This window comes from Dipodomys ordii, unplaced genomic scaffold (genome assembly GCF_000151885.1).
Source record: "Dipodomys ordii isolate 6190 unplaced genomic scaffold, Dord_2.0 Scaffold119, whole genome shotgun sequence".
Lineage (NCBI taxonomy): Eukaryota > Metazoa > Chordata > Mammalia > Rodentia > Heteromyidae > Dipodomys > Dipodomys ordii.
Window position 1 is genome coordinate 3341725 of NW_012267335.1, and position 20277 is coordinate 3362001.

General features: G+C 42.7%; 1 protein-coding gene across 1 annotated transcript in view; it reads right to left on the reverse strand.

The window, feature by feature from the left end:
- Nucleotides 1–1554: 1554 nt before the first annotated feature.
- Nucleotides 1555–20277, reverse strand: part of Gab1 (GRB2-associated binding protein 1) — a 37735-nt gene continuing 19012 nt past the window's right edge. The window contains exons 8-12 of the mRNA XM_013029501.1: nt 19588–19891; nt 10983–11076; nt 9186–9309; nt 6691–6813; nt 1555–3536 (exon numbers count right to left, since the gene is read on the reverse strand). Of these exons, the coding sequence (XP_012884955.1) occupies nt 3378–3536; nt 6691–6813; nt 9186–9309; nt 10983–11076; nt 19588–19891 (804 nt within the window). The 3' untranslated portion in view covers nt 1555–3377. The remainder of the gene's footprint in view (nt 3537–6690; nt 6814–9185; nt 9310–10982; nt 11077–19587; nt 19892–20277) is intronic.

A 20277-nucleotide genomic window follows, 5' to 3' on the forward strand; every position in this document is an offset into this window, starting at 1 on the left:
ACTCTGAACCAGCCAAAGTAAGCAGGCACAGGGAGTGTTTGGAACATTTTAAGAACAAACTATGTTCAATTCCTAAGACACAGTGTACCCGAAATAGCTTAACAAGAAAGCTTAAAATACTGTTTTCTCCAAAGGAGGGAAAGAAAACAACTTGTCAGTAGTTAAAAAAAACACACACACACAAAAACCAAAAAACTAGAAAGGCTGGGCGTGAAGGGTGTCTGGGAAGATGATGCGGGAGGACTGGGTTCAGGGCCAGTCTGGAGACCTGGGCTCACAATACCCAAATGCAAACCTGTCAAGTAGAATTCCCTAAATACTGGTGTGCCGGTTTCCTCTTTCTTTTTTAGTTTCTGGCAGCACCGGAGCTTGCCCTGAGGGCTTTTCACTTGGGAGGCAGGTGCGCCCCTGCTGACCAAGTCACCTTTTGCACTACTTCTGATAGGGTGTTGCTTTTTGCCTAGGTCTGCACTCCTGTGATAAATTCCAGACCCCACCTGCATCATAAGTATAACACCCTATTCTGTTGAGATGGAATCTCCTGGCTTTTCTGTCTGAGGTGGAATAGAACTGTAATCCTCCCAACCTCAGCCTTCTGCCTGGCTGTGAAGACATGGACCGTGGTACCCAGCTATCAGCCTGAAAAGCCATCCTGAAACCCTTCAGCAAGGATTAGCTTTGAACTGTGATGCCCACCTCAGCCTCCCAAGTAGCTAGGATTGCAGATAGAGTATTACAGATATATAAGCCAGGCGCTCAATAAAGGTGGGTAACTTCTACAGAGGAGAAGTTACACTAAAAATATTTGTAATTGCTTTGGATATTCCCAATAGCTTTAAAGGAAGATTTTTGCTTATGAGTTAATCATTTATTATTGTGGTTACTTTTTTCTTTGTGCTGATACTGGGGCTTCACTTCAGGGCTTCGATGCTATCCCTTGGTTCTTTTCTTGCTCAAAGTGAAAGCTGTACCACTTGAGATATAGCTCCAATTCTGGCTTTTTAGTGCTTAGTTTCAGATAAAAGTCTCATGAACTTTCCTGGTCGAGCCTGCTTTAAACCATGATCCTTAGATCTCAGCCTCCTGAGTACTTAGGATTACAAGTATGAGCTACTGGTGTCCTGCTATTATTGTGCTTAGACCACAAAACATGTTCACTTTCTAAGTAACTACTACAATTTAGTATCATTACTAACTATAATTACATAATGATGTATGTTTTCATAGTTTAGGTAAATTTCTATGATTTCAGATTTTATGTTGTGGGTTTGTTTATCAGTCATGGTGCTTGAACTCAGGGTCTGGTGCTGTCCTTCAGCTCTCTTTGCTCAAGGCTAGCACTCTACCACTTTGAGCCACAACGCCACTTCCAGTTTTCTGGTGGTTAATTGGCAATACGAGTCTCACAGACTTTCTTGCCCAGAAAGGTTTTAACTGTGATCCTCAGATCTCAGCCTCCTGAGTAACTAGGATTACAAGCATGAGCCACCTGTACCTGGCTGATGTTGTAGTTTTATTAACAAACAGATCACACACCAAACTCAAAGGTTTTGTTTTGTTTTGTTTTTTATTTAAAAACTCACCTCAAAATTCAGTTCTGGGTTTTAGTTTAAAAAGAAGCAAACATTTAAAAGCATCAAATGTTACTAGTCTACAATTGTCTTGTTATGAACACTTTGTTTATGGAATAGGGAAACAACCCCAGTACACTGTATTAGGCACAACACCATGGCCAATGGGCCCGAAATGGGGTCCATTTGTATACTCAGGCAACAATTAGAGGTCTGGTGGAGGTGGTCATACCTTGATGATAGGCATGCAGTCTCTACCTCTCCTTAAAAGCTATCAGGAAGTCTCAAATCAATAGCTTGTAACTTAGGTTAACAAACAAATAAAACCCAAGCGACTATCCCTGCATTCTAAGTTATGTTGCAAAGCCAGAACAGAGGAATGTCACGGTGGCTCGGGATGTCCAGACCACAGGATGGCGTTCCAGGGGAGACAGAGCGATACCACTCCTCTGATCATCTCAGGAATCTGGCTAGAAGGGGTCCAGGACTGTAAGCGTTCACATTATAGCAAGGCTCCAGTATGTTGCGGATTGGGACAGTGAATATCAATCACAGTACAAAATTCCTAATTTTCTGACTGGAAAAGCAATAGGTGCTACATAGGAGAATTGCGTATATACCATCTATCTTTTTTTAAAAAATGCAGATATAAAACATTAATTGCATAGGGATTTAAATATAAGGCCAAGAAGGATATATATATTTTTTAATCATAGAAAGGGCACTATGGTGTCATAAGATCATAAGACAGAGTTTCATTCTTAGAGGAAGAATCTGAATGACAATTTAATGAAAAAAAAAATCACAGTATGTGGCTGGAACTAAGAGTGAATGTCAACTGATTCATCAAATCCCAAACTGGAAACTTAATTGTTAGCACTCACAAGAACTCAACTAAACATCATTGTCTAAACCTGGTCAGTATATTCGCACACTAGTGCCCAGTACGTACCTGATTAGTTATAGAACCTACCTTTTGCATATAACATTTAATACATGTTAACAAGTGTAAAAGCACAACATCACTGCATTCTATCAATCACTTGCAGGCTTGAGGGTGTAATTCTATTTAGTCTGTCAAAAGTACAAGATCCTACCCAGCAGAATCTTCACTCAATGAACCAAAGCACTGTAATTAACAAAAAATAACAAAAGTTCCACCAGTAAAAACTAAATGTACACGAACCAGAGAACTAGGCCCTGACCAGTAATATACATTATCTTCAGAATTTGTGGAAGGGAATGAAAGGTTAAGTCCAACCATACTACGGTTGTACTTTAAGCTGAGAGTTACCACCTGATATTTCACGTACAAAAGCTAACTTGTCAATCTGCTCCTCATTCTAATGGTGTTAAGAATATAGCTTTGGCAGCCACTTCCAAATCTTAAAAAAAAAAAAAAACAACACAAAAACTAGCTTAGTTCATTTAGTATTGTTACGTAGAGTAGTGTGAAGAAATCCGAGAACTCTGTGAAGGTACACTGGGAACACCTAAGCCAATGTTTTCAATAGAAAAGTGCATAAATACAGTAATACTACAAGTGCGGTTAGCCATGGGAGACAGTCTCTCTGGGAGTTAAATGTTACCACTTAACCACATTATTTACAGCTTGCAGATTGTTGACGTGGCACCATGTACAGTCTGAATGAACTGCTCGATTTTGTGAAAGGTCCTCGGCCTTCAGCTCTGCTTGCCTGAGGATCAATCCGCCTGGAGTTTAAGTGTCTAGACCACCATCTCCCCAAATGGCATTCATCTTTACAATGCACTTCGCATCTGCTCAGACAGGGCGACGGGAGGTTTTCATTTCACACTCTTGGTTGGTGTTTCCGACTCCGTGGACTGTCTCCCATCTGTCCAGGCTTCCCGTGTGCTCTTCAGAGCCAGGGTCTTCTGCTGGTCCACCACCACATAGTCCACTCTCTCATCTGCTACACTGCTGCCCGAGCCGCTGCTCTTTTGCTACATACAGAGAAAATACAAAGGGAAAGAAAACAGACAAGTGCCACCTATCAAGGAGTGTTTCTGAGGGAAGGTCAGCCTTCGAATGCACAGATTCACAGATGCTCATACACTGTGAATATCCTTGAAATTTGATTGGGTCACCCAAAATGGTATTACTTCAAATAAACAGTGGTGTCTTTCCCCTAAATCTATAATGCTCTCTTTAAAAAAATTGTGTGTGTGTGTGTGTGTGTGTGTGTGTGTGTGTGTGTGTGCATTGTTAGTAATGGGTCTGAACTCAGGGCCAGGATGCTCTCTCTTTGTTTCTTTGCTCCCGGTTAGTGCTTTACCACTTGGGCCACACCTTTCCTCCTCACTCTTTGGCTGGTTAAATGGAAATAAGAGTCTCAGAAGCCTGGTGCTGGCGGCTCACACCTGTAATCCTAGCTACTCAGGAGGCTGAGATCTGAGGATCAAGGTTTGAAGCCAGCCTGGGGAAGAAAAGTCTCCGTGAGAGTCTTATCTCCAACTAACCACTCAAAAAGAAGTGGTGCTATGGCTCAAGTGATAGAGTGCTGGCCTTGCGCACTAAAAGGCTCATGGACAGCACCCAGACCCTGAGTTCTAGCCACACAGCTGATAAAAAAAAAAAAGTCTCATGAACTTTTCTGCTCAGGCTGTCTCTAAAATGTGATCCTCAGATTGCAATTCCTGAGCAAATAGGATTGCAGGTGTGAACCACCTGGCACCCAACCTCTCAAGTTTGAAAAACTGTTAATTTAAAGTATCACATAGAATTATTCACACGAATACTCCAATCATAGGAGTTGGGATGGTAGTGACACTGTAGTCTGGAGCCACGATCAAGCAATGATATTTAGTACCTTCTGGCTCCCAGAAAAAGGGAACAAAAATCCCTTCAGGAGGAAACGTACATCCTCAGGATGCAGCCACAATTTGCAATGAGAAGCCACAAATAAACACCCAGGGAAATCAACTAGGAGTGTGAGTTAGCAAACAAAATTCAGACTTCCCAGGTCTTGAGGTGGTATCATTGCCACTTCAGAGATTCAAAAATGCTTAAAGGGACAAAATAAGAAAAGAGGAAGAAGCTAGTAAAGTCAGTGAGGTATCTATAAAGAAGAGCCAATTAAAACTGATGTTAAAAGCTAAACAAATAGGAAAATTGAGAACTAATGAATTTAGTGATAAATCCAAAGAAAGATCCAATTAGAGAGATGGTAAGAAGCCAGGCCCAGGTGGCTCAGGCCTGTAAATCTAGTTACTCAGAAGAGCTGATCTGAGGATCAAGGTTTAAGGCAGAAAAGTCCATGAGCCTCCTATTTCCAATTAACCACCAAAAATCTGGAAGTGGAAGGGTAACTCACTCAAGATTGCCAGCCTTGAGCAAAATAGCTAAGGGACAGTGCTCAGGCCCTGAGTTCAAGCAGAAGTGCCATACTAAAAGGAAAAGAGATAGACAGAGACAGAGATGATAAGATATAAAAGTATAAAAGAATAGAGGTATGGAAAATTGTGAGAAGTTAATAAAAAGTTAATGATAAAAAGACATGCTAGTGAATATGTCTAATCAGAAACCTCAAAGAAAATATTTTTTTAAAATGAGTACAGAAGCAATATTTAAGGAGATGACTGAATTTATAAAAATTAACTGTTGGGTCTGGGAAGGTGGCTCAGTGGCAGAGTGCTTGCCTCACATGCCTGAGGCCCTGGGTTCGATTCCTCAGCACCACATAAGTAAAAAGAAAAAAAAAGCCGGAACTGGTGCTGTGGCTCAAGTGATAGAGCACTAGCCTTGAGCTGAAGAGCTGAGGGACAATGCCCAGGCCCAGAGTTCAGGCCCCACGACCAGAGCCAAAAAAAAAAAAATCAACTGCTGTTTCTATTCCCTAAAAGTGCCTGACCCAAAAATGGAATTAAGAAAACAATTCTAGGGCTGGGAAGGTGGCTCAGTGGTAGAGCACTTGCCTTGCACGCATGAGGCCTTAGGTTCGATACCTCAGTACCACATAAGCAAAAAGAAAAAAAAGCCGGAAGTGGTGCTGTGGCTCAAGTGGTAGAGCGCTAGCCTTTAGCTGAAGAGCTGAGGGACAGCGCCCAGGCCCAGAGTTCAGGCCCCACGACCGGACCCAAAAAAACCAAACCAAAGCAAAACAAAAAACAATTCTACTTGGAAATAGCTTATCAAAATTAATAATTATGGATAAATCTGTAGGATAAATAAGAAAATTCTATGTCTAGATACACTGATGTGAAACTAAGAAATACTCAAAGGCACAAAATGATAGTAGAATATTCTCTTCTATGTACTAAGAAAGTACTGTCAATAAAAAGTAACAGAATCCTTAATTTCTATGAATGATGGCAAAATACACATTAAGTTAGAAAAAAGAACTACAAAGAATTTAGCACCAGCAGATCTCCACTGAACGAGCTAATACTATTGCATTTTAGGGGATGGAATTTTTTTTTAAACAGAAGGTTTGAGCTACCAGACAGGTAAGTTAAACAAAGAAATAGGAAAGCAGTATGAACACATAAAAATGTTTCTATCATATAATAAGAATGGGCTGGGGTGTGACTCAGTGGCAAAGCATTTGCCTAGCAAGTGCAAAGTCTGGGTTCCATCCCCAGTACCAAAATAGAAAAAGAGAAAACAAAACATTAAGACGAGTAATAACATTGTCTAATTTGTAGACTAAACAAAAAGATACAATTAAAAATTTGGACAGAAACAGTGTGTCATCTGAGCTAACATTCTACAGAAGGTAAAGACGGGCAGAATCTGTTAAGAAATTATCTCAACAGAAATGACTAAAACTGCATTACGTGTATAACTCCCCTTACTATGAGGAAGTTAAAAGAAAATGATTAGTCTCCATGGTGTTGTTGCTATGTGTAACAAAACTGTATTAAAATAAATAGACTTTGGGCTGGGGCTAGAGCTCAGTAGAAGTGCTTGCCGAGGATGTACAGGGCGGTCTTTGGGTTCCATCCCCAGCATTCACCCACCATTCAATTGATCGATCAATCAAGTAAGATGTAAATACTAGACTTCACTAAATTTCAATTAATAATCATAGAACTTCCTCAAAGGTGAGGATTCTCTAAAACCTAAGCATCCTGCTGTACAGAACAAGGCTTCACTCACCTTCCGTGGGGGTGTAGATTTCCCGGAATCCAAATCTAGATCTAGGTATTCCACTTGCTTGTCCCCTTTGGGTTTGACCATAGGACTGCTTCCCCCGTCCAGGCTGTGACTGCCAAAAAGACTCTGAAAGCAACAAACACACACGCACACACACATGCACGCACGCACACACACACACACACACACACACAAGAAAAACAGTGGTCAAACATCTATGAGACATACTTCTCATCTATCTCTTCATTTCTTTGAGACCAGGCCTCTTGCTATCTTTCCCAGAAGGTCTCCAAACTCTCTGGCTGAGGTGTTCCTCGCTTCTCAGCCTTTTGAGTAGCTGGGATTACAGGCAGTATCACCCTGCTCAGCACATAGTACTCATCTTGTTTGCACCCACTGAAGCCTACCTGTTTTTCAATAGGATCTATTGTTAGGAAATTACTATTCAGAAAATTCAGCTTTGGGGGTTGGGAAGGTGGCTCAGTGGTAAGAGTGCTTGCTTTGCATACATGAGGCCCTGGGTTCGATTCCTCAGCACCACATAAGTAGGCAATGCCGCAAGTGGTGCTGTGGCTCAAGTGGTAGAGCGCTAGCCTTGAGCTGAAGAGCTCAGGGTCAGCGCCCAGGCCCAGAGTTCAGGCCCCACGACCGGAAAAAAAGAAAAGAAAAGAAAATTCAACTTTTAGTTTTAAAAAAGTAAAATGGATTAAAGCCTAGAGAAAGCTGAAAGTGGTTTCAAAAAGTTACTTTAAAAAAGTTTAAATTTGGCTCAACTCTGACACCGATGTCAAGCCACAGCTGGCTGTAAAACATTCAATCTAAACATTCTTTGTGGGTGCGTGCCAGTACTGGGGCTTGAGCTCAGGGCCTTGCTTGGCTTTTTCCATTCTGGGCATGTCTTGTAACAGCACTATGTACTCAGTTCCCGTGAGCACGTGAGCCACACGCAGAGCACAGACAACATGGCTGCCACGACAGGCTACCCTGCCTGTCTTGTACAGTACTTGAACTCAGGCTTTCTCACTCTTAATTATCTTAATCAAGGCTGGCACTCTACCACTGTAGCCATACCACTTCTGGCTTTTTGCTGGTTACCTGGAGAAAAGTCTCTTGGATTTCTCTGCCTAGGGTAGTGGGGGGTAGGGAGGAAGGCCTGGCTTTGAACCTACATCCTTAGATCTCAGCCTCCTGAATAGCACTCTGCCTAGACTTGTGCACAAGAAAGACATACGCCAGGCTTTCTGAAGTCATCACGAGTTATTGTCTGTTTCTCTGGTGTTCCTTTTCATTATTTTCTATATCTAATCTAGCTTACTCTTATCTACGCAAACACAAATAACAGAACAAGCAGTAAATCTGCTATCAACAAAAGCAAAAGCAAAGTGTGTTTAGTGGTTAAAATTCTCAAACATCTTAGCTATTTTCTGCCAACTGCCTGGATTCTGGAAAACAAAATGCTTGCTACTGTTAGCAAAGTTCTCATGCCTGTGTAACATGGTAACCTGAAACACATTATGCTTGTTCTTTTCATTGTTTTTTGTATTGAAAGGTTCTAAAAGACCTTCTGTGTAAGAAAATTTTACTACACGACTGTCATGCCATTGGCCTGGAGGTTACACTACAACATGCTCCCAGTATATTTTCTAGAAGAATACCAAAATTCAAGTATACCTCCCATCACATATAACTGGAAAATATCTCTACAACTTCAGTAGTGTGGGTCGGAGATGTTTCTCTAAGTCTCATGCGATGAGCGCTTAGTCCTCATAATGGTCCTGCTTTATTTATTCACATGCCAGTAGTAGGCTGGAAGTCAGGGCCTGGCACAGGCTCTTGGCTTTTTTTTGCTCAGGGCTGATGTTCTACCCCTTGAGCCACATTCCGCTTTAGGCTTTTTGGTGGTTAATTGGAGGTAAGAGTCTCATGGACTTTGCTGTTGGAGATGGCCTTGAATCATAATTCTCAGATTTTAGCTTCCAGAGTAGCTAGGATTACAGGTGTGAGCCACTGGCACCCGGCAAGCTGGTAGAAGCTGTGGGAGGAAGTCTTCAGGACATTGGGGGTGGGCCCTAGAAGGAATTGTGAGACCCTGGCCCCCACCTCACTCTCCTTTGCTTCCTGGACATGAGGTGATTGGGTTTGCTCTGCCAATCTCTCCTGCCTCAGTATACCAACATACACCCAAAGCAATGGGTCAACCCATCACAGATTAGAACTTCCAAAACCCCAAGACAAAAAAGAAACCTGTTTGTCAGCTGGTTGCCTCGGGTCCCTGTTCTAGTGGAGGAATGCTAACATAAAATACTGTCTGCTTTTCCACTGCTCTCCCAGTGGGATGGGAAATTCTGACCCCTTCCTGGTTTTTAGACTTTCTGCTTGTGTCTGTCTTTCCTGACACAGGAGGAAACACAGGAGGCATAGTTTCTGAACTGGAAGGAAGGCTACAGCAGGAATATGTCAGGGCTGCTCGGGAGGGAGACGAGGAGGAGACTGCATACCGGGTCTTCACCGGCCAGGGCTGGGTTCATGGGGACGTAGCTCTCCTCGCTGTCGTGGGAGTCACTGCTGGACGTGGTGCTGTGCACAGAATCTGGCCGCGGTGACATGGGGAACCTGGAAGAACTAAGGGTACAGGCCGTCAGCCTCGGGGAGCTGTCGAGATCACCCCCAAAATCAAACCAGCCCAAGTCTGCACTCCTTCCCCCATAGACACGTATGTCTACAGCTGTCTATGTAATGCATTTTATGGTACACATTACAAGTAATACTTACAGGTGTATTAAAGAGAAGGCTTTGGATATAAAATTATCGAATGTAATACAGCAGAAAGTATTTCCAGTAACTAAGTGAGTACAAAGTCAGATTAAAAAAACAACAGTAAGAATCTATATATAAAACCTCTTATTTCCATATATACCTTTAAACAAATTCCAATTAAATCAGCCTCACAAGAAACTACTGTATTTTTAAGATTAGGATTTTTTTGGTTTGTGTTTTATTTTGTGTCGGTCGTGGGGCTTGAACTCTAGGCCTGGGCGCTGTCCCTCAGCATCTCTGCTCAAGGCTGGCGCACGCGCACCCTTTGCAGTACTATATTTTTAAGTCAAGAGCCCTCTAAAATTTTGGGTCTTGTGAACTCTTCATACTCAAAAAATTAATAAAAATTCCAAGGTACTGAGTTATTCTACTGGTATTTACCGTATTTATTCTATCTCATGACACAGCATGCTACAGAAGGGAGAATGACTGTTTTTTCATTTCCCCGGTATTGAAGATTGAAATCAGGGCCTCAGTTGGATTACTCCAACAGCCAACATTTTAGTATCTTAATGAAAAGCCCTGTTTTTCTGTTTGGTGGTACTTGAGTTTAAACTCAGGACTTTCTACTTGTTAGGCAGATTCCCTACCACTCTGCCTCCAACTCTGTTTTTCCCTGGTTATTTCATTTTCTTTAACAAGTGTTTTATTTATTTGATTGACTTATTTTTTCTTGTTTCCATTTCTTGAGTTTGATAAATATTATTTTATACAATCAGAGGCACATAATCATTGTGCCTTTGTGTTCCTCCTTTAAGACACTTTATTTTTTTTTTGCCAGACCTGGGGTCTGAACTCTGGGCCTGGGCACTGTCCCTAAGCCCCTTTTGCTCAAGGCTAGAGCACTATCACAAGAGCCACAGCGCTACTTCCGGCTTTTTTTTCCTTTTTGCTTATTTGGTACTGAGGAATGGAACCCAGGGCCTCATGCATGCAAGGCAGGCGCTCTACCACTGAGCCACCTTCCCAGCCCGGCACTGGTTATTTTTAAGATAGGATCTTGGATCTATATACCTGGACTATGATCCACCTATTTTTTAGACTTCCTGTTGTAGCACACACCACCACATCACCTTGTCTCCATTAAGATGAAGTCTTGCAGACTTTCCTACCTATACTAGCCTGGGATTTTCCTTTCTTGGTGCTGGTGGAATGGGAGCTCAAACTTAATGCTTGGCTGCGAGTTTGCTGTTTTCGCTCAAGGCTAGTGTTGTACCATGTGTACCCCCCCCCTCTGTCTACTTCCTCTAGGCTGGCCCTGAACTAGAGTTCTCCATTATCAGCCCCACAAGTAGCTGGGATCACAGGAGTGAGCTACTGATTTCCGGACTAAAAATAGTTTTAACTTTATAGAAGCTCCAAAAGGAGGGATCTCCAAGCCATTCTTGGAAATCATTTTTTTCTAGACATATTCCTTGATAACAAACAATCCTAGATAGTCAGGACACTCATATTGCCCATTCTAACCAAGTACTTACTCTCGAGCAAAACTCCTGGTGATTGGAGATCTAACTGGAGCTTGCAGCTCTTCCCATTCTGGCAAAGGTTTTATTTCTAAAGGTGCTGGCTTGGCTGAAAAGAAAATGAGAAAAAGGAGTCTTTAGTATACAGAAGAAAACAAACCAAAATCCACTCAAAATCCACTCTCTATTTCTCACAGATGAACTGAGGTTCACGGATGTCACATGCTAAGGTTAGAGCTAAACAGTGGCAAGCGATAAATCAGGTAATGTTTCATGATTCTTAACTCAAAGCTCTATTGCAACATGTTGCTTTGATATATAAGTAGAATATTTTATGGATATAAATTAAATGAAAACAAAAAAGAATACTGTGACCAAATTCTTCTATAGTTACTTGACTTATACATTTCCTTATTTCGTCCATTCATTCATTCTTTATGAATTCCATCCTCACATGAATATGGGATGATCTATGTAAAAGTGTTCCAATTATTCAATACTTGAGCATCAGTTTACAGTCAGGTATGAAAAATGAGGAATAGGCAGCATTAGAGAGAAAATTAGTTCTAACAAAACCAAAACTCTGCTAAACCCAAGAGTTAATGAGCAAAGATTTGAGAACAATTCCTACCCAAACTTGAAACAAACAAAGGAATAATTGTTATCTTTATATTCAAATATAGCTCTAGGAAATTTACATAATTACTTTTAAAACAATCACCTTATATTTTTAGTTTAATTTAACTTAGGAACTCCCTACTAAAGAAAAGTAATTCTAATATTTTTATTCATAAGAAGTCTTTACTTATTATCTCATGATCACAGTAGACAATCAGACTAATATGTACCCCCAAAGTCCTTGGGATCTGTTTCTTAAGGAGGAGTCTTATGAGATCTGGGCCTTTTCAGTCAAGACTGATTGAAATCCTTTTCAGAAATATATGGAGTAAGCAACAACAACAACAAAAAACAAAATAATACAATTTGTTTGTATTAATTATATTTCAGAAGACTGCTTAAACATATTGGAAAATTTCAGTTATCTTTCATCCTGCCACTTCAAAGAAAAATGCTCGTTTTTCCTCATTCTTTTCTCACAAATGTAATTTTAATCAACGGTGCTATACGTACCATGAAACTACAAAAATAAGTGTTCATTTTAAAGGTCTAAACAGACTCTCAGGAGCTTACAACTAAGCTTTTTTTTTTTTTTTTTTTCCTTTGGTGGGTCATGAGGCCTGAACTCTGGGCCTGGGTGCTGTCCCTGAGCTCAAGGCCAGGGCTCTGTATCACTTGAGCCACAGCGCCACTTCCAGTTTTTTCTGTTTATGTGCTGCTGAGGAATGGAACCCAGGGCCTCATGCATGCAAGGCAAGCACTCTACCACTGAGTCACCTGTCCAGCCCACAAATGAGTATTTTTGTCAACTCAAATATAAGGAAGACTAGATGTATTAAAATCAAGTTAAAAAACTTTTCTTATCTATATCCTTAAAGAAATGTACAGAAAAATTAAATTAAATTAAAAAAAAAAGAAATGTACAGAATGTTGTGCTGATTCAAGCTTTTTCTTTAATGTTTAAAAAAAATTTTTTTGCTACCAAAAGCCCAATAGGAGTTTAGCTCTCAATGTCTAAGTAATGGCATACTTAATACATGGAAATAATTATTTAGTCTCAGAACAAAATACATACATATATGTTACATGTGTATATATTATGCAACATACACACACACAGAGGAAAACAACTGAGATTCACAAGCAATTTATGAGCTTAAAGAAAACGATTAAGGGAATAACACAAAAGACCAAGCTGACTACAATATATCAAACATTTAACATGCTGCTGATAAGCGGGTAACATAGATTCATCATGTGTCATGAGAGGCATTCATTTTAGAAATAACATGCTGGGGGCTGCAAGAGCAGTTGTAAAATAACACTAAAGTAACAAGAAGACCATTACAAAATAAAATGAACTCCCAACACCCCACAGGCATGCGGTGCTGAAGTACATACCCTTTCTTCTTGTAGCAAAGTCACCTATGGTTTGTGAATCAGTTCGCTCTAAACCATGGGGTTTAGGTCTTAAAATTTTAGGACTTTGACCTAATTGGTAAAAAGAAGACTCTTTTAATAGAATGTTATTGTTTAATTGGGAAAATGGATCTGTAAAAATTAAAAAAAAAAAAAGCAACCAGAGCCCTGTGCAGAAATGTTCTATCTCAGAAACATGTGGGAAAGACTCCAATGTTACCACACACACTTGGTCATGCTGAGCAGGAGGAAGGGGTGCTGCGTGCAACGTGGAACACACGAAGGTTATGAAAGGTGTTAGGCTGAGCAGATCACCAGCCTGGTTAGTACTCTTGATGGGGAGGAAGAGGGGAAGAACACACGCCATGTTAGTTTTTCTTCTAACATGTCTTAAAAAACAGGATCCAAAGCTGGGCGCCCAGGTGGCTCACCCCTGAAATCCTAGCTACTCAGGAGGCTGAGATCTGAGGATCATGGTTCAAAGCCAGCCCAGGCAGAAAAGTCCGTGAGACTCCAATGACATGTTTTCTTTTTTCTTTTTTTTTTTTTTTTAGGTCAGTCGTGGGGCTTGAACTCTGGATCCGGGCGCTGTACCTCAGCTCTTCAGCTCAAGGCTAGTGCTCTATCACTTGAGCCACAGTGCCACTTCTGGTTGTTTTTTGGAGATATGAGTCTCACAGACTTTCCTGCTTGGGCTGGCTTTGAACTGCAATCCTCAGATCTCAGCCTCCTGAGTAACTAGGATGATAGGCATGAGCCACTGGCTCCTGGTGACATGTTTTCTTTTCTTTTTTGCCAGTCCTGGGGCTTGAACTCAGGGCCTGGGCACTGTCCCTAAGCTTCTTTTGTTCAAGGCTAGCACTCTATCACTTGAGCCACAGTGCCATTTCCAGCATTTTCTGTATGTGTCGTACTGAGGAATTGAACCCAGGGCTTCAGGGGTGCTATGAAGCACTCTACTATTGAGCCACCTTCCCAATCCCTCTCATGTTTTCTTTACAATTTATGAGAAAACATAAAACCTCCTTTTCCCTTGGAAGTACTTTCTGGAGACAAGACAGAAGTTTTAAACACCAAATTCTGATCATTCCTGTACTTCCTAGCTGATGGCCCTGTAGAGAAGCAGGTGGCAAACACACATTTGCTAATCACAAGACCAAATGCTTTGATGGCGATTTGTTTTTTCCTGGATACTTAGTACATGCCCACTGACTTTGTCTTGCAAGAATTACATATATATACATACATACATATATATGTATGTATGTATGTATGTATGTATGTATGTATGTATGTGCTGGTTGTGAGGCTTGAACTCAAGGCCTGGTGCTGTCCCGGAGCTTTTATGCTCAAGACTAGTACTCTACGACTCTGAGCTACAGTGCCACTTTCGTTTTTCTGGTGGTTCTTTGGAAAACTTTCCTGTCCAGCCTGGCTTTGAACCATGATCTTTAGATCTTAGACTCCTGAATAGCTACTGAATAGCTAGGAAGCACTAACCCACTAGTGGGCTGGTATTCAGTTTTTTGAATTCTCCAGTTTGGTTGTAGCAATCTATTCATGGTCACACATTAAGCCATCTAAAGAGAAGAAAAGGAGTTTAGCACAGTTGGGTGAATGGCTGCTATCACGCTGAAGGCTGGCTGTGGCTTAGGGCACTACAGATGACCACAGCCAGCTCACTCATGGGGGGGGTGAATAACAATGACAAAAAGCTTTGAGTTACACTGGGTTTTTAAGTGTTTTTGCCCCTGGCTGTCTTCCTCTCTCTCTCTCTTTTCTGAAGGGCCAGTTTTTCATCAGCTCTGTAGCTTTAGACGTAAACCACTGTGGTTACCTCGCACGGGCCACAGCGCATGCTCCACACAGACCCTCGGCCTCCTGTCTAGGTCCGTGGTTATGTAATCGATGTTGGACGTCATACCAGCTCTATCTAATTCTTGTTTCTCATTTTTTTGTCCGATTTTTCACTGTTTGTCCTTCCAGTATTTTATTTCACTCTTTGTGCTGGTCCTGGGGCTTGAACCCAGTATTTATTTTTTTTAATTAAGTAGCTGCACAAAGGTGCTTCAATTCGAGCAGTTTAAGTACAACACCTTCTGATCCCCTTCCCTCATTCTCTCCCTCCTGTCCCCGCCCTCAAGTTATATGTTTCCATCACAACATAGTACTTTTTTTTTGGGGGGGGGGGTTTGGTCGTGGGGCCTGAACTCTGGGCCTGGGCGCTGTCCCTCAGCTCTTCAGCTCAAGGCTAGCACTCTACCACTTGAGCCACAGCACCACTTCCAGCTTTTTCTGCTTATGTGGTGCGGAGGAATCGAACCCAGGGCCTCATGCATGCAAGGCAAGCGCTCTACCACTGAGCCACCTTCCCAGCCCATCCATCGCAACATAGTGTACACTGAATACGATCACTGTATTTCCTCACACTTCCCCTCTCCTTGCCCCCCCATTCTGATTCTTGTTTCTTCATTATATGAAGTGGTTTATTAGTTGTTCACAAGAGTTACACCACTGGACGCCTCCCTTTTGTCTGTGTGTGTGTGTGTACACGCACATCACCCTGCATATGTTATCACGGAAGTTTGTATTTAGATCCAACTTCTACATATGAGAGAAAATGTGCTGTCTGTCTCTCTGAGAAGGACGTATTTAACATATTTTTTTCTAAATCCATCCATTTCCCTGCAAATGACATAAAATGCATAGCACAGTTCTCCAGCCGCCCTTGCCTGCGCCCCTAAATGACCATCACAAGCAGAAGACTGAATCCAAGGACCTGCCTCCAAGTATTGGATCCCTGTGAACATGACTTCCCAGGCATAAGGAGCTCAACAAGCCCCTGCTCTTTTGCGCGGGAAGGATGGGGCAGCCCAGAGCAGGCGCTTTTCTAGGGAGGCGTCTTGGCAAGCCAGGATACTACAGGAGAGTTCAACTGTACCACCTGCTGCGTCTCTCACGTGGTATTGTTGTGCGGCCTGTTCTGAGTGCCTTCAATCTCCTGAAAGTCACTGTGAGCCTCCCTACTCCCCACCCCGGGTGACGAAAGGCCCAGAAAAGGGGCTTTTGTTACACCTTTCCCATTGGACCCCGTCCCAACCAAGCTTCATGAATCCTGGAATTGGGAAACCCGGGCAAAGCTCCCCAAGGCAGATGATGTGAAAAGGTGTGATTTTTACATCATTTTATTTGAAAGAGTATAATTATTTTCTTCTACTGTATTCTTTAATCACAATGAGCTGCCTAGAGACAGCCCGATCGTGTTACAGGTCCACCTGAAGCTCTATGACAGCGTGTCAGAGTGAAGGCCGGCCTCATTAGCGTGGATCATGACACGGGTGAGGGAGACCAGGCACCCGCAAGGCATCTGGCATTCCTTTATGCTCTCGGTATTTTCCTCCCTCCTTTCTGGCCACCTACCCACTGGCAATACTGAGCCAGCCTTATGTTCTCTCTCTGTGAAAGGATCTAGTATGAGGTTTCCTCTAAGGATAAGTTCCAGAAACTTCTTGCCCTCCTACCACCACGTAATTGCCATCCACGCTCTGAACCCTGGCTGGGGGGAGGTGGGCGGGGGAGGGGGGGGCTTCCCGCACAGTGCCAAGCACTTACCTCTACCACAGCCCCTTCCTGGCAATTATGATCATGGGTTTACTTTTCTCCCTCCTCCGCGAGACCTACGCGGTGAGCTTCGGCAGGGAGGTGACCTGCCCTCCTTGAGTTTGGAACTGCTCACCTAGCCCAATCTGAAAGTATTGCTTTGTCCTTCTAGAGGAAAAGGTAGACAACTGGATGTTACTGTGAAAGCTGTTTAGCCCACATTTGGTTACGGTAGTGGGGAGGTCGTGTTTCAACCAGGCAGATGGAATCCTTTCGGAAGTCCACTTATACTAAGTTGGTTTGGTTTGTTTTGCTTTTGTGATAGTACTGGGGCTTGAACTCAGGACCTTTATCTCTCTTGGCTTTCCCACTCAAGGCTTGTGGCTTTTTGGGTGGTTAAGTGGAGATAAGAGTCTTGATTTTATCTGCACCGGCTCCCTTTGAACATCAGCCCTCAGATCTCAGCCTCCAAGGAGCTAGGATTTCTAGGTGTGAGCCACTGGTGCTCAGCTAGTGAGTATTCCCATAGGGACTGCTCAGATACACTCAACGAAATGAGAATTTTATTTTTTGTATTACTACGTGTTTAATGTAGCTTCAATGATTTCCTTTTCCAAAGTTTTATAGCAAAAGTTTTATAGTTTTTCCAGCAGACATCTCCAAAATGAAGATGAAAGAAAAGTAATTCACACAATTATCCTCCACTGATTCCAACAGGTAGTCAAGATAGTCTCAGAAAAATGTTTATACTTGTTCTAATAGTCTCACTGTATAAAGAGGTGTTGGTATTCAGAGCGCATGCAGACCGCTGCAGCTTCTATTACCCAGAAACATTTGAAAACCTCACTTGTTCTCCACACCACAACAGCTGTCTGCTAAAGCAGGGCTGAAACAAGACTAGAATGCCGCCTGCGCATTTAGAACCATCGAAAGAACAGGAATCACAAAGGTCCTGGATGTTGAATGCGTTATCAAGCTTGAAAGTGATCGCGCTCTATCTGACAGAAGTAGATTTTCTTATTTCAGAGAATAAGAGGCATGGGGAAGAACAGATTTGGTCACTCTAATCATAGCCCTTTGTGCCTGGGTGGCCGCTGGTGTCACGCATAACTTATCTTTACAGTTGTGGGATCAATTGTGGACACTTGTCCCAACAGTAGCCAGTGTATGGCTGACCTACAAGCTAGTATGTGGACTGGGTGAACAGACAAACTGGACCAATCACGTGACCTCTGAGCCACCTGAAGTGAGCACAGGATCAATAGGGTGTTAGAACCAGATGCAGCGGCTGCACAGATGCATAATAAAGGAGGCAGGAGGCAGGATCCGGTCCCAGAGACCCGCAGCCCGCCAAAGCCCTCAGAGAGTAGGGCTCATTTAACACAGAGCAGAAGAAGATAGAAGAGAAGGGGGAAGGGCGAGATCAAAGAAGGGGCAAGGACCACCCAAGAGACAGAGCGCACAGAGGACAGGACGGGGCGCCCATCCCCTAGAACTGCCTCCATTTCTGCTTCTGGTCTTGTTTCAAGAGCATCCCTGCTGACTTAAAAACCCAACGCTTTTTTTTTTTTTTTTTTGAGTCTGAGTCTAAAGTTCTCTTGTCCACAACCCAAACTTAGCAGCAGGGGTCATGATGCAAGCCCGGGTTAGTGAGACATGTACACCACGGCTGTGCATTAAGAAGCTGCACATGGCCGGCGGCTTCCCAGGGTACGGACATTCTGGGCTGGTGTCACCCGAAAGCATGCTGCAGTTCAGCTGGTGGTCAGTGCTTAAGTGACCTCAACCCACACGTCCAAAACCTGAACAGATATTATCCAATGTCAGCCAGGATATCTTACGTGCTACTTAGGGTTTTGTTTTTTGTCTTTTTTCCTTTCTCTGTCTCTGTCTCCTTCCCTTTCTGTGTGCAGGTACTAATGGTTGAACTCGGGCCCTAGGTACGGTCCCTTAGTTTTTCTTCGCTGAAGACGGACACTCTACCACTTGAGCCACACTTTCAGCCTTTTGTGGGTTATAACTGGAGATCAGTCTCACAGACTTTCCTGCTCAGGCTGCCTTCAAACCATAATCCTCAGATCTCATCCTCTTGAGCAGCTAGGATTATAGGTGTGAGCCACCAGCACCCACTTTCCTTTCCTTCTTGTTCCTTTCTTATCTTTTCTTTCTTTCTCCCCCACTTTCTCTCTTTCCAGTACTGCAGTTCAAACTCAGGGCCTTTTACTTGCTAGCAAGGAGGTTTACTCCTGACGCCATACTTTTTTCTCTATTTTAGAATTTAATATTACTTACAAAGTCCAGTGTAAAAGCAGAGACCAGAAGAATTTATTTATTCCCTAGCAGAGGATGAAAGTTGTTATATGTATGAAATAGGAAGATTATAAGGCATTCTTATTATTCTCAAATAATTCTATCAAGTGCACTAATAATCTTAAATCTGCTGTTACTAAATACGCTGGAGAAGATTTTAGGAAATAGGAACTAAGGGCCATCCCTAGTTTGCAGAATTGTTGGATTTAGGCTGTAATTTTTTTTTGATCCACAAATGAGCTGATAAGAATTCTTAAAGTCAAGAAATGATACTTAACCTGGATTTCTACCTTCTCTTGAGAGACCATAATTAATCCCAAAGTCTCACGAATCACAAGGGACTGCAGCGGCGCAGCACGAAGGCTCTCCATTGAGGACAGGAAAGGCAGTTCGCAGTTCCAGAGTCTCCTCACTCTCCCGTGCTGCCTGCCAAGGCCTCTGGGTAGTTTCACTTGTAACCTCTACTCTAGAAACAGGAAGCTCAAAATCTCACCTGGCCATCAACCTACGAATCTATAAATAGCAGACTGGCTTTGCTGAGGTCGATGACCCAGATACTGTGAAAAGTGTGGGAAGGTCTAGCCCCATAGCAGTTTTATTGTGTAGCAACAGTTAACTACAGACCTAACTCTGCACTCTGCCCCGATTCTTGTGCCTGCCAAATTCCCCTTACCTTTTCGGTCCGGCTTGAGGTTCCTGTCCACCGGGGGCGGCTCACAGTCGGCCACAGGGACTGGCCTTCTGGGAGGGGTCTTAGGGCTGGACCTGAAGCCCATATGTGCAGGAGGAGGGACTTGCATTCCAAAGGAAGAGAAATCAAATGTTCCCGGAGTCATTGGCACATAATTCGCTTCCTGAATTGACTCTGTAAAGCTACTGGAATGTTGTCTCGGTGGTGAGTTGGGGTTCATCGGGACGTAGTTTTCGTCCAGTTCCTCAGTTGACATGCTTCCCACGGCCAACACATTTTTGATTTTCTAAAGCACACATACGTTTTGTTTTTCAATAAGCAGAAATGACTGTCCGACACACAAGCACAATGAGGGGAGGGGCGATTCTTTTTGGTTTTTTAAATTTTATTGTACGGTGATGTTCAGAGGGGGGACAGTGACCTAAATCCGGTAATGAGTACATTTCTTTGTCAACAGTGTCGCCCTCTCCCTCATTTTCTCCCCAGTTTTCCCCCTCCTGACTCCCCTCTCTCCAAGTTGTATAGTTCTTTTCCAATATAGTGTCTAGTGAGTATTGGTTACCCTTGGTCTCATTGTTTCTGTGCTTCGCCTATCCCTCCCCAAATCAGATAAATTGTTATTATAGGTCATTCCAGGATATCAGTTAGCCTCAAAGTACTCAGTAGGAAGAT